This window comes from Denticeps clupeoides, chromosome 20, assembly GCF_900700375.1.
Source record: "Denticeps clupeoides chromosome 20, fDenClu1.1, whole genome shotgun sequence".
Classification (NCBI taxonomy): domain Eukaryota; kingdom Metazoa; phylum Chordata; class Actinopteri; order Clupeiformes; family Denticipitidae; genus Denticeps; species Denticeps clupeoides.
The window spans coordinates 6,922,288-6,935,769 of record NC_041726.1 but is presented as its reverse complement, the minus strand read 5'-3'; the positions used below and the strand labels follow the sequence as shown (position 1 = coordinate 6,935,769).

At 48.8% G+C, this 13,482-nt stretch overlaps 1 protein-coding gene across 2 annotated transcripts in view; it reads right to left on the bottom strand.

The window, feature by feature from the left end:
- Positions 1 to 5,173, bottom strand: part of thsd7aa (thrombospondin, type I, domain containing 7Aa) — a 94,559-nt gene extending 89,386 nt beyond the window's left edge. For both annotated transcript variants that reach the window (XR_003743335.1, XM_028964150.1), the window contains exon 1: positions 4,607 to 5,173. Coding sequence is in view for 1 of the 2 variants with exons in the window: in XM_028964150.1 (XP_028819983.1) it covers positions 4,607 to 4,784 (178 nt within the window). In the remaining variant the exon portion in view is untranslated. The remainder of the gene's footprint in view (positions 1 to 4,606) is intronic.
- Positions 5,174 to 13,482: the final 8,309 nt, after the last annotated feature.

Sequence of the window (13,482 nt, the reverse complement as noted above, 5' to 3'; positions counted from 1 at the left end):
AGGCTTCATTTGATGCCCCAAGGAGGCACTGCCCTTTTGGACTCACTTGGCAGGGATGACGGTTTTGAATGCTGCGAATTGTGGAGGGATTATGTCTGTAATGAAGCCGTGCGATTTGTGTGCGGGAATTGAATTTGTATGACCCTCCATTCCAGTGAGTGTTGGTTTGACTGGGACGCGCTACAGACTGTGTACCTGGCACGCCCCATGAACATCTTCACCAGTTATAATGCAGCCTGTAGAGAGTGTGAAAGAGACACTCATTCCCTTCTCTGCAGTAATGCAGGATCAAGAGAGACTCAGGAGTGTGTGTTTGTGTGCTAGCGTGGCAGGTGCACATTCATTAACCGGGCGCGCTTGTGCACGGCCTCCGCTCTGGGATCATCCGGTGGGTCTTTGGCTCCCAGTGGGAGGAAGCTACGGTGGATTTCTCAGGTGCTGGTTTAAAGCGGTTAAGTGAGATTAACACAATCCTGCGGCACGTTTCTGTAGAACAGTGTGACCTCCTGAGAGGATGTGAGGGAGAAGAGTGAGGTGCTCTCACATGCACATCAGATTTAAAAAGACAAGAAAACATTAGAAATATTTAGTCTACATTATTTTTCAGTCATACATTGACGTGCATTTGAATGCAGTGGCAGGCTTGAAAGTTGCTGAAAAGAAATATCGGCTGTGATAAAAGCAAGGGGGGCATAAACTTTCACATTCATTACGTTACACTCACAGTGAATATTGTCTCATTTACTAAATTGCATGTAATTTGTTTTTGTGGGGACGTTATTCTTTGCGAGGACTTCTTTTCTTGCTGAGGACATCCCATCCCATGGGGCACTGATCAAAGCACCGTCCTCACATACTGCTCCCCGGGCGCCTGTCATGGCTGCCCACTGCTCACCAAGGGAGATGGTTAAAAGCAGAGGACACATTTCATTGTGTCACCGTGTGCTGTGCTGCAGTGTTTCACAATGACAATCACTTTCACTTTCGTACAATGTTCCACAGCTGTTTTCTGAGTTTTAAAACCTTGGCTGGTGTCCTGGGCACCAGGCTGGTACCACCCACCCCCACCCCCACCCCCCAGCAGCCCACCACCACCACCTTCCACCCAGTAGGACTCTGAGGAGCAGCAGGACCCAACGCGGCTCAACAGCCAGCTAATTATGCCAGACTAGCGTGCCCAAACGGCCGACTCCCCACAGCAGCCCAGTTACCCACCCCACCACTGAGGCATAATGAGGTGCAAACACACACACATCTTCAGCCACTCCTTTAGCATGGGCTGGACACTGAGAATGATAATGGAAAAGTGTGTGTGTGTGTGTGTGAGTGTGAGATGAATGTGTGAGATACAGACTGTGTGTGACAAAATGTGTGAGACAGCATGTGTTTGAGAGAGACAAACAGCCATATGTGAGTGTGTACAAAGGAGTGTATTTTCAGTAAAAGTAGCGGAAAGTGGAACAAATCGCTCCTCCTCTCCTGTCTCCTTGTCTTTTGTGTGTCCGTGAATCCTGATTAGGAATCTTCTCTCGCTCTCCCCCGGAAAAACAACGACAGGGGTGGTGCGGAGAACAGCGGCAGGTGGAAGGCTGCATTTAAACAAGGCCTTGGAGGGGAAGGGGACAGGAGACGACGGCACAAGAAATAAAAAGAGAGAGCGATTGAGGCATCGCGCCGTTGCTCTGCAGAGAACAGCTGGACCGGCCTCCTCCAAAATGCCCCAAAATAATAGCAGGCAATTTGGAGTGTGATGAATCCAGGGGAAAAACTCATTACATCCCTCTCCATTATTCCAGAGCGCCACTCTGGCTCCTACACACAATCCAACCTGATGGCGGCACATAATTATGCTAAAAGAACGGCTTGGATTACTGCTGAACGTCCGTATGTTTGCTCTGCCTGGGCTTTGGCTCCATGTGCAGCTGGGAAAGATGGAAGGTGTCGGGGTGAGAGGAGCTCCCTGTGTCCCTGTTGCACCTGCATGGTCGGAAAACCACTCGAGTTAAGCACTTGACATTTTGCCCTGATCTATTGCTGCAACTAGTCCACCCAAACAAACAGATGTCTGTTTTGCTATCTAAAGCAGGCAGGTCAAAGTTCACTCCCCACCCCAAAAGGATGTTGTGTGGAGAGATGGGCGATGGACAAAGGACTGGAGCGGAGAGGAGGACAGGAGGTGACAGAGGAGCTGTGGAGGGCATTAGCAGGCAGTGTGTGGGTGAGAGGAGGAGTGGGTGTGGTGGACGGTGGAATAATGGCCTCCTCATCTGCCAGGCTGGATAGGTGGGGCAGAGACGGCTTGGAGGAGGAGGGGCTTTGGGACACACAATGTCCCAAAAGCACAATGCAGGGGTGAAGGAACAACCCTGTCAATTAGCATCAGAGAACAGACACAAGGGTGTGTGTGGCTGTATGTGTTAAGAGAGATTTCATTTTTTTTTTTTTTAGAAATTTGTATATGTGAGAGCTTAGGAGTGCTGCTGAGTTAGAAATGTGTCAGGTTGTGTGTTTGTATATGTGTGTGTGTTGGTGCAGGGCTAAAAGTACAATGTCCCGACAAAACCATAAACAGACATTGAAACCAAATCACACAGCAAATTTAATAACCAAACTGCATGGTTTATCCTTGCATGACCTTTCCTGACCCGCAGAAAATGCAATTTGCAATTTTCACTGCTGAGATTAACTAGACAAAATGAACCCATAATGCATCTCTTTAGGTGTCAAATTCACCCATTAAGGATTTCTCTCCTTTCGCATCACTGTTCCACCTCGGACGAAATGCCAGAAACACAGCGGCGCGCTGAACCCCCCGCCCACACCCTTTCATCAGCCACTACACGGATCCACCACTCCATTGGGAAATATGGGAAGTCCCCCCCCCATCATCATCATATCATATATCTACACAAGATAATATGAGCTCTGGAATAATAGCATGTAGGCGAGCCTATTTGACGTTCACACATAGATACAAAAGACATTGCACCTCCACCAACGGTCCAATTTTGCCCAGATGAGCCCCACAAGACGCCCCATTCATCCCTTCACACGTGTGTCCCCACAATCAGATCTGCTACATTCGTGGCGGTTATTGTTTTTCATAACAAACCTGAAAAGCTCTACTGCACGAAGGGTAAAGTAATTGTGCATCGAGCCAAGAGCTATTCATAACTGCAGGCAGTCTAAGGTTAACTTGTTTAGTAAAAGGTCTAAATAATAAAGCAGCTATGTGCTAGTGTGCGTTTACTCCTGAATACAGTTCTGTTCCTCTGTTGGACGAATGGACCTCATCATTCTCAAGGTAAAACTCAAGTATAGAATTGGAAATCATCTTTAGCTGAGAAGGGTTTCCATTCCCAGATGGACCTCATGCCATTCCAGAAGTATCCAGAACATTCCCATGACATGCCCTTTTGGTCTCTTCGAGTAATTTTTTACATCTCAACAAGGTTTTCTGGTTGTGGGCTCAAGGACATTATGAGCATTAATATGAGTGCTGGAGACAAGCAAGGAAGAGGCTTTAACAATGGCAAGAGTTCAAAAGAACTCTTCCACATCATTGGTGTTGGACTCTGGAATGTCGCCCAGCGTATCTGGAGCCCTGCGACGAAACCCACGCATTGATCCAAGACCATCTGGATCACGCAGCGGAGCAGTGACGACCCAACATTGATCAGGAAAGCGGCGGGTCGACTCCCGCTGAGAGGCCAAGCATTGATCAGCTGTAGCAGAAGATCGGGCTCCCCCTGGGGGGCAGCATTGATTCAGAAGTATCTCCACCCACCTCCTGCTGAGAGGGAGCCAAAATGGGCCATCGATCCCCCACGGCACATCCGAAGAGCCACCAAGCCCCCTGCCCTAGGCGGACCCCAAAACGGATATGTTTGCCCCCCTTCCCCCACTTCACCATCCCAACGTCCCAAGCGTGACTAATCTCACTCCCCTCAAAGAGCCTGATCTGTTATCTCCAAGCCAAGCGTAGAAGACAGAATGAGAGAGGAGAAGACGGGAGCAAAGATGAAAAAAGGAGGAGGAGGTGGCAACACCCAAAAAAACAGCAGAGCGAACTGCCCCCAGTGGGACTTCAAGTGGGGTCCAATCATGAGACTGTGCAGTGCAATACAAGGGACACATATAAGCTCAGACAATGCAGAAAAAACAAGGAGTTGCATGCCCAAAAGGCACACAAAATTTACATTTTATAACCACTGTCCAACATATTTGGTCATTTATGAAATTCTACCACAAAAAGGAACCCTGCAGTGTATTTGAACTCAAGCCAGTATGAACAAGATGAGCGAGGTTCTTCCATGCCGCTTCCCAATGCCATTTCATCCCCGTCATCCTGCTGCAGTGGATGCAGGGATGGGTGGGTATACACCAGTCCACAAACCGTGCCTGATGACCAATTTGTACTTCCCAACATCCCTTAGCCATGCTGGACAAGGTAAACTTCGGAGAAATGCATAAAACTTAACAAAACAGCTCAAGAACTCAGAGAGTTGCAAGGTTCCCCAGGCAGAACCTGTCCATTTGACTTCAGCAGTGTGAAGTGATGATGCACTTTGAGCTGGAATTTGGTGAAATGTTGCAAAAGCCTTACCGGTTTGCCAGATGTAGACAGGTCTGTTGTTGGCGACCGTCTGTGCCTGGACATCCCGTATCCCGAAAAGCAGCAGAGCGACCCCCCACAGAGGGACACACCAGCCCGGTGATGCCCCCACGGTCCATGCAGCCCGGCCAGGACACTCCGGCAGACAAAAGCTGCCCAAAAGCCACATGCTCGCACGATCGCACACACACGATCACAGACCCACTCCTGGATGCAGCGATGCAGCCGAAGAAACAGATCCGGGGGGAGGGGGGAGGAAAAGGGGGGGGAGCCCAAAGTGTGTTTTTGTTGTTGCTGAATTTTTGTCTCCTGTTCTCGTGCGAAGGGGGAAAGGCTTCCTCCAGGAACGGTAATCCAGAAGAGTGGCCGTGCACTCCTCTCCCGGCCACTTTCTCCTCCCGTCTTCGTCTCCTTCCTCCCCCCTGCCTCTTCTGCTGGGTCAGTGAAAGAGGACGAGGTCTGAGCGGGAGGGGGAGCAGGAGAGGGGGAAAAAATAAAACACGTGCGGGGGAACAATAGATCCCCCCAGCCCTGCTGCCGCTGCCACCGACGCCTGGCTGCGTGTGTTGAGCTGATGCAGCACCACCCTCCCCCCTCCCTCCCTCGCCTGCTCGCTCGCTCGCTCAGCCTCTCTCGCTCGGCGAATCCGCTCGTCTCTGCACTCGGTGGGAGTACGCCGCTGGACTGGGGCAGGAACAGGTATTGAGTCACCAACACCATCTGAGCCTGAACCGCACCGGATTCGAGAGATGGGGGAGCTTCGTGGAACTGTACAGTATGAACGTACCAAGAAAAAGTCGTGTTTTGGAAGAAAACGATGGAATAATAGCATGTTATGGCCTGGCATTCTATACCATGAAATCTATACCATGGGATCGTGTTTCCATTATTACTGTTGGTGGAGAGCCAAGGCCTGGGTAGAAAAGCACAAGCGAAATTAAATTAGTGACACGAGCAGATGCTCAATCAAAGTGTCAAGATCGAATGCTCCACGCCGACCGCTCCAATAACCTACCGCACTGCAAATTAGCTTGCACACGCTGAAGACAAACGGGAGGAAAAGTCATCATATTGCATGTCAATGGGTTGCTGGGCACCACGATTTGTTAAAACAGCTTTGAGATGGACAGTCCCAGAAAATTCAGGTTAAATGTTCTTTTTTTTTCCAGATCATCTTTCTTGAACTATTCGTCTTCTGCTATGCAAAATAGCCCATGATTCAGTTGGTGGCATCATGGTTTACATAGACGTCCACTTACAGTCAGTGTACCTGTCATATTCAAATTTAATAGATTCATGTTGCACAGTGGGATTCATATTGATCTTGCAAGACAGTTGAATTGCTCAAGTTGTTGAGTTGGATCATGTAATTTTCCTTGGTTTGTGCGACCTGAGAAGCAAGAAGCTCCAGAAATGGGTTTAGCAATTTCAGCTCATACTGTGGGCAAATGGCTACAAAATAGGCGTTTCCTATTCAAATTGGCCCTTTCAAGGAGACTTGCAACAGCTTGCCATGTGTTGCCTGAAAAAGCACTTCCCAGAAGCCCCCTAGAGTTTGGACTCAAGCCCATGCAGGTCGGACCTCCATAATAGGCCCAAACGGCAACATGTCTTCTACCCCCCACCCAGCTTTTCTCCTCTCCAGACCTTTCTTGGGCCGCCCACTACAACGGCCCATTCAGTCATTTCACAGCCATTACCGGAATAAAAGGAGCCGCCGGCCCCCCGCTAACCGCGATGAGGCTGAGCGCACCGCAGAACAAATTAGCCAGCAGGCTGCAGCGCCAACAGACGGCAGTCTGCACACACACACACACACACACCCTGAAGCTGGCACTGAGCCGGGGGTCAACACCTCAGAAGGGGGCAGGGCCAGCCTGAATCGTACCAATGCGTTGCTCTGACGCCCACACCGGCATCGCACAACGCTAACACACAAGATCAGGGGATTACGTGGAAACAGCATGACACGGTGTCAAGTTTGAATCTGTTGAATCAGTGTTCCGGCTGTGGTGGGCTGCGTTCGTTTCCGATCAATTTCTTGTGTCTACAACGAACTTCAAGCATTAAGGAAGCACTCAAAGTGCAGACAATGAAAAACAATCGATAAAGTCTGAAGTAAAACCTCAGGCTGAATACCAGCCGTCGTCCATCCTTCCTGCTCTCTGGCCCGGTGCATTTCTTGTTGTTTGCCGTGGTCACCTTGGTCCAGATTTCATTCCATTACATCTGCTAACCCTAGTGTCGGTTGCGATCATAGGTCAGAGGTCGCAAAAAAGAGCATTACGGAGGGTTAGCGCAAGGGAGGGAGAGATGAGCTTTAAAAGGTTCTTCGTGACCCTGATTACAGGGTATCAGCAGGCTTGGATTACTCACTCAACCTCTCAACCTGCAAAGAGATAAAGTCCACTGCAGCAGTGAAGGAGATGCTGAAGCTGCATGGGAATGGTTCGACTAAACAGGCCAAGTTCATCAAGTCAGTTGGTGCCACTAAGGGATCTTGTTTCATTTGTTTCTGTTAGATATTTTAAGACTGGGTTGCCAAAATACCCCTGACCCACTGAAGCTATCTGGTCTCAAGATTGTGGGGCAGTGGTGGCCTAGCGGTTAAGGAAGCGGCCCCGTAATCAGAAGGTTGTCAGTTCGAATTCCGATCTGCCAAGGTGTCACTGAGGTGCCATTGAGCAGAGCACCGTCCCCACACCTGTCATGGCTGGCCACTGCTCACCAAGGGTGATGGTTAAAATCAGAGGACACGTTTTGTTTTGTAACCGTCTCCTGTGCTGCAGTGTTTCACAATGACAATCACTTCACTTTCACTTACAACAGATCTGCAGTGATTGGGCTCAAGTGTCGTCCCACAGATGCTTGATTTTATTGAGATCTGGATGATTTGGAGTGTGATTTGGTAAAAAAAACAATGCAACTTCTGAAGGCCACTGCATTTGAATAACATTACCATTGGACCAAAGGTTGTCTAAAGCATCTCACTAGCTGCATTGCTTTTTCATCTTTTACTCATGCCATTGTTCTACCAACACATCAACTTCAATGACACACCTATCCCTTGACTGCTGCAAGATCATCAGTGATCACTTCACCTGTTTCCAGGCTTTATGTGGAGTCTGCATGCAGAGTCACATGCATTGTGCAGAATCAATTTCGTGGTTTGATTTGTGCAGCAGATTTGTATTCGTTAGAACAAAGTTCATGATTGCTGTGATTTAGAGCACAGTTAGAAACGTGATTTTCCCAACAACAACATGGCAACTGAGATTCTGTGATGGTGGTAGGGTGGTGGAGGTGGTAGTAACCTAGTGGGTAATACACTCGCCTGTGAACCAGAAGACCCAGGTTCAAATCCCGCTTACTACCATTGTTTCGCTAAGCAAGACACTTAACCCTAAATTGCTCTGGTGGGGGACGGTCCCTGTAACTACTGATTGTAAGTCGCTCTGGATAAGGGCGTCTGATAAATGCCGTAAATGTAAATGTACATGATGACTAATGCTAATGTCAGTACTCAGCAAGGAAAGGGTTTGATGTAAAGAATGATTTTTGACTTGTGAGAAAGCATGGTTGCCAATTCCAAATCCCCTCCTCCTTCAGTTTTGCATGGAACAAGGCAGGGTAACAAACTCAATGCACATGTCACCATAGAAAGAAAAAACCGACATGCACCTAAACTGAAATAAACCACTCAACATGCGGGCTGAGAAAATGAGCAAGCATCAAAAATTCCGAAAAGATTCTGAAAATTCTGTGGTTAGCCTTACAGTATGAACCATGCGCACTTCTCAGAAGCGGCGGGTTTGGTGCACTAAATCCCACCATCGCCTTCCCTCGGCACCAGCCTGAATCCGACTGTAATTAGCCCGACAGCGGCAGGGAGCATTATCATACCGAAGCACGCAACAAAGGCTCGTCGAGCGCTCAATAACACAACGCACCATGTTTCCATTTGCTTTGTTCCTACGCTGCATGTCACCAGTTCTTATTAGCAATTAATCATGCAGAGATAATGCATTAGCAGCAGAAGAATGCTTACGCTGCCGCTTACTATGGGAAAACTGGACATTTTTTTTTTATTAAGTTCATAAGTACATAACAATAAAAAAAAATTGCTGCACTTTTTCCTAGTTCAAAGGTGCCCAAAAAAAGGTCGTAGAAGAAATTGAGGTCAGTTGTCATGAAGAATATAGAGGGACCGTGCAGACCAATTGCCCGGGGGCACTCGGAACCAATGGCATGGCATTATTATGCGATTGCAGCCATAATAGAATATGCTGCAACACAAACTAGTTGTGAACAATGCGAGAAGATAAAGTCAAACATAAGAGCACAATTAATGACATTTTTGTGATCCACACAAAAACATTGGTTTCCCGCAACGCACCGAAAATAAACGATCGGCTTGGCGTATGTTTTTTTTTTCGCCGTTTTGTTTTTTGCGAAACGCAAATGAACACAATGAACAGCTGCAGAGGGGGAGGGGCCGAGGGCGTCAGACCGACCAATAGAGCGGGAGGGCCATGCCCAGCCAAGCTCATCCAATTTAAATGTGCAAACGCTATCAGTGGTACAAGGACCGAACCAAGGGGAAAATAAATGAAAAAAAAAATAAAATGGAAGTGTGGCGCCTAATGTAATTAAACGTTTACCATTGTTTTGCCCGCAATCAAGAAATTAATTATGAGCCATTTCACAACACATTGCTGGAGACACACGGTAACACTGCAGTGCTCTCTAGAGATGAGAAACACAATTTATCTTTTCCGGGAAAGCACAGAAAAAAAGTTTTAAAAACAATAATTAAAAGAATGAAATGCCTCTTTTTTATATTGTACTTACATGTAATTATAATAATAATAGAAACACTACATTTGTATAAAATGTTTAACCAATTAAACGTATACATTTATGGATAACTGTGAAAAACGTGTTATATAATCCTATGCATAATTCACGGGCATGTTACATGCACCGTAGCATCTGCAGGTTTTTAACATATGACCAGTAATTCAAAAAGTGTTAAGAAGAGCGGCTCAGTGACTGTTTACAGTTCAGACGTGTCTGGTCAAAGGCTGCTGGCCCTAAATAGGTTGTTTCTCGGTGCGTCCCAATAATGGACCTAAACCCAGAGTAAATGCTAATCCAAGCAGCTCATATCTGTCAAGGCAAATCATCCCTGAAATGAGTTCAGTCAAGCACAGTCCCGACACCAGAACCCATCCTTACACGCTCGCTCGTTTTCATTGTCTTTTGCTTCATTGATTTGGAGCCTGTTAAGAGATTGAGAACAAAGCAATCAGAGGGCCACCCCTCTATTTCAGTCCACCCCCCCAAATCCACTTCACACTCTAAAAGCCTCTGTCTCCAAGCTGATTTAAAAGAGCTTTACCTCTTTTCTCAGCAACATAAGGCCATCCTTGGGGGGAACTGCAACAAAACAAACACAGGGGGGGTGAGAGGGCGGGGCTTAGATGAACTGCCCCGCCCTCCCACCCCAACTTTCACATTGAGTCAAATCTGCATTTCAAACATGGCAACTGTCTGGGAGATTGTGTGTTGGCTAAACCCAGCCAGCAGAACGTTTGATGTAAAAACGACAGTGTGGCTCATATCCGATGTGGCGAGAACATGGTTGCCAGGTGTGATGTGAAGTTCCAAACCCCCTCCCCCACTTTTTAGTTTTGCGTTTACTCTGAACCCCGCTGCGCCGCCGCCGCTGTGTGCTCAATTGATTCGTTCTTTAATGACCTTGTCTACATGATGTACTGCAGCACCAGGGCTATCTATCTGCGGCCACGAGGGAGGAGGACAGGTGTCAGGCCTGACGGCAGGGAGCGGGTCTCCGTCTCAGGGAGGGGGGCCGGCCCCAGAAGAAGCCGGGGAGGTCACAGGTAGAGTCTCTCAGGCGACGGCATCTGACTGGGCTGTCAGGCGAGCGGAGCGTGCCCATTTCCCGACGCTCGGCATCTGCCGCCGCCGCCGTAGCACGCAGAGAGGCGGCTGAGCGGGTTTCATGTCGGAAAAACCCCGATGAAGGTGACTTAAGGAGGTAGCGGCCCATGTAAGGGACGCGCCGAGCGGCGGGGTTTCTCTGCGCCCCCTCTCCCAGGGCAAAAACATTCAGGTGGATTCAGTCCTTCTGATGCCCCTGGGCCTGATGTGAAGGGTGTCGTTGCTATCGGCAACCGCAGTGCAGACAAGCACAATCCGCCCCGTGCGTCCCCGCTGCATCGGGACGTTGCGTGGCACGGCGCAGAACGTGGCATCCCTCTCAATGACGGGGCGCGCTGCATGATGCAAATGCAAGGGGACGGCGTCCTTCATGCGCGTGCACAATATGCCCTGTCACCACTGGGCCCAGTGCCCACCGGTGCCCCAAAATCAGAGCCGGCATCCATCGCCATGTGAACTTTGTTTATGCACAGAGATTAACTCCATATCGTCTCAGAAGGTTATCCTGACATCGGCCTGATATTTCGAGCATTAATGTGTCGGAATCTGCGCGCCTCCATTTGCATAAGCCGCTAAAAAGAAAACAGATCAACTGATGCGTTCCAGGAAATGAGCACACGTTTAAATATGTATTTCCTGTATTGGGTCCTACAAGCGCAATCATTCATTTTCTTATCTCATCTGCGCACGTGGGGCGGCTGATTGATTGGTTTTTAATTGCATAAACGGCCGGGGGCGGCGGACCAGCTGAACCCTGCGGCCCACCCTGCTTCTCGGTGCGGTCGCGAGGGCCTTCCACTTCTCGGAAAAAGCCTAATTCAATCTGCTCCAAATTAACGGCATTAGCAGCGTGTTTCGCAGTTAAACACGTTGGACCAATACGCGGTCGACCACTCTTCTGCCTCCGAGGAACTTGGGGGGAGGAGTGTGCAGATGCAGGAAGTCCCCCGGCACCCTAAAAGCCGACTGACAACTTCAGCACAAATCAGCGCCTGTCAATCTGTAAAGTAAAAAGGCGAATATTGATTTCCAATACAGCTAAGTTGTCAAGCAATGGAGCCCAGCGTTTTTTCAAGAACAAAACCCGGGTGTAGTTCCTGTTTATGGACATGCATTATGACTGTACCTGTACAGTCATAAAGTGTTTGTCATTGTGAAACACTGCAGCACAGCAGACAGTGTCCTCTGCTTTTAACCATCACCCTTGGTGAGCAGTGGGCAGCCATGACAGGTGCCCGGGGAGCAGTGTGTGGGGACGGTGCTTTGCTTGGTGGCACCTCAGTGGCACCTTGGCGGATCGGTATTAGAACCGGCAACCTTCTGATTGCGGGGCCGCTTTCGCAACCGCTCGGCCACCACTCCCTCCACTGTTCACTATAGCAGAGTAGATAAAGAACCACAGCGATGTACCCCGCCCACGTTTAACATGTTCTAAGTTTGCAACTTTAGGCCACAGTGGGTGAAAAGTACAGTTAAAACTGCATTGTATCCTAGCAACATGTTCTCGCGCTCAAGATTTCTCTGCATCTGGCATCAAAGCGAGAGATGCTGAGAATAGGATGCCTGGCGTTCCTGTTTAACTCAACGTGGGGTTTGGAGAAGATCTCCACGTTTGTCTGCCTGAGGAACGGTTCAGACTGAGTGACGAATGCCAGCATCTCCAGAGATGGAACTCGGGACCCGACTACTGAAGGCACCTGAAGCGGGGCTGTCAGTATTGCCTTAATTAATCTTAAATGTGTAGCCTATTTCTAGGGATCATGTTTAATTGCAACAAAATATATATCTTTATTTTTACATTTACAGTTTTTATCAGATGCCTTAATTTGAACTAAAAAGTACAGCATGTCCTTCTCCTGACCAATGGGTGAAGTTGCTTGGAAGGAACATGTGTGCATGAACAGAAGAATAAACAGAGCCAAAAGCCATTTCAAGCCATTCTTGAAAATGTGTTATGAGTTCCGAAGGATGATGCATGTTTTCACCATAAAAGATGGCGTATTCTTGGTTTGGAGGCTCGTCCTACCAGACAGCGCCTTTGGTGGCAATAAACCCATATGATGGGACATTAAACATTGCTTGAAACAATAAAACCCTTATTAGGGGGTGGTAGTAGCCTAGTGGGTAACACACTCACCTATGAACCAGAAGACCCAGGTTCAAACCCCACTTACTACCATTGTGTCCCTGAGCAAGAGACTTAACCCTGAGTGTCTCCAGGGGGACTGTCCCCTGTAACTACTGATTATAAGTCGCTCTGGATAAGGGCGTCTGATAAATGCTGTAAAATGTAAATGTAATATTAGCATAAACGAGCATAAAAGTGCAGAGACAAGATATTTATTGGGACTGTAAGGGCATCACGTTGCACCGGGCAGCAGGGGGCCTTAACAACTCCCCGTCTATAATTACTGCGTACGCCAACGACGTAGCTCGTAATGAGTCATGGAGAACGAGGGAGGCGCTCTTTTTTTTTTTTTTCATCTTCTGTTCGACCCCATCCCCCCCCGCAAGCAGCCCGCTCCCCTCCACCAACGACCCCTGGATTCTTCGCCACTCTGCCAATGAGAAGGCATCGGCGGGATTCCTTCCCGGAGACAGCGAAGCGCTCCGGGTCTGCCGCAACCCCCCCCCACCCCCACCCCCCCCTTCCCTCCAACACCAATCCCGCTCGCCGCCCCGGCTCATTCCGCATCGCGGCCTGCCCGCTTTGCCAAAAATGCACAATGAGCGGATTTTCATGGCTCCTGCCCCCCTGGGCAAGAAACGTGCGGAACAGAAGGCCTGAAGACAATAGGGATCCGATGCAGACATGCTGCCGTGTTAACATGTTCATTTTGTTTGAGAGAGAGGCGGCCCGATTGGTGGCGGGGTCCCGACGCCACATCGGTATGACCAGGCAC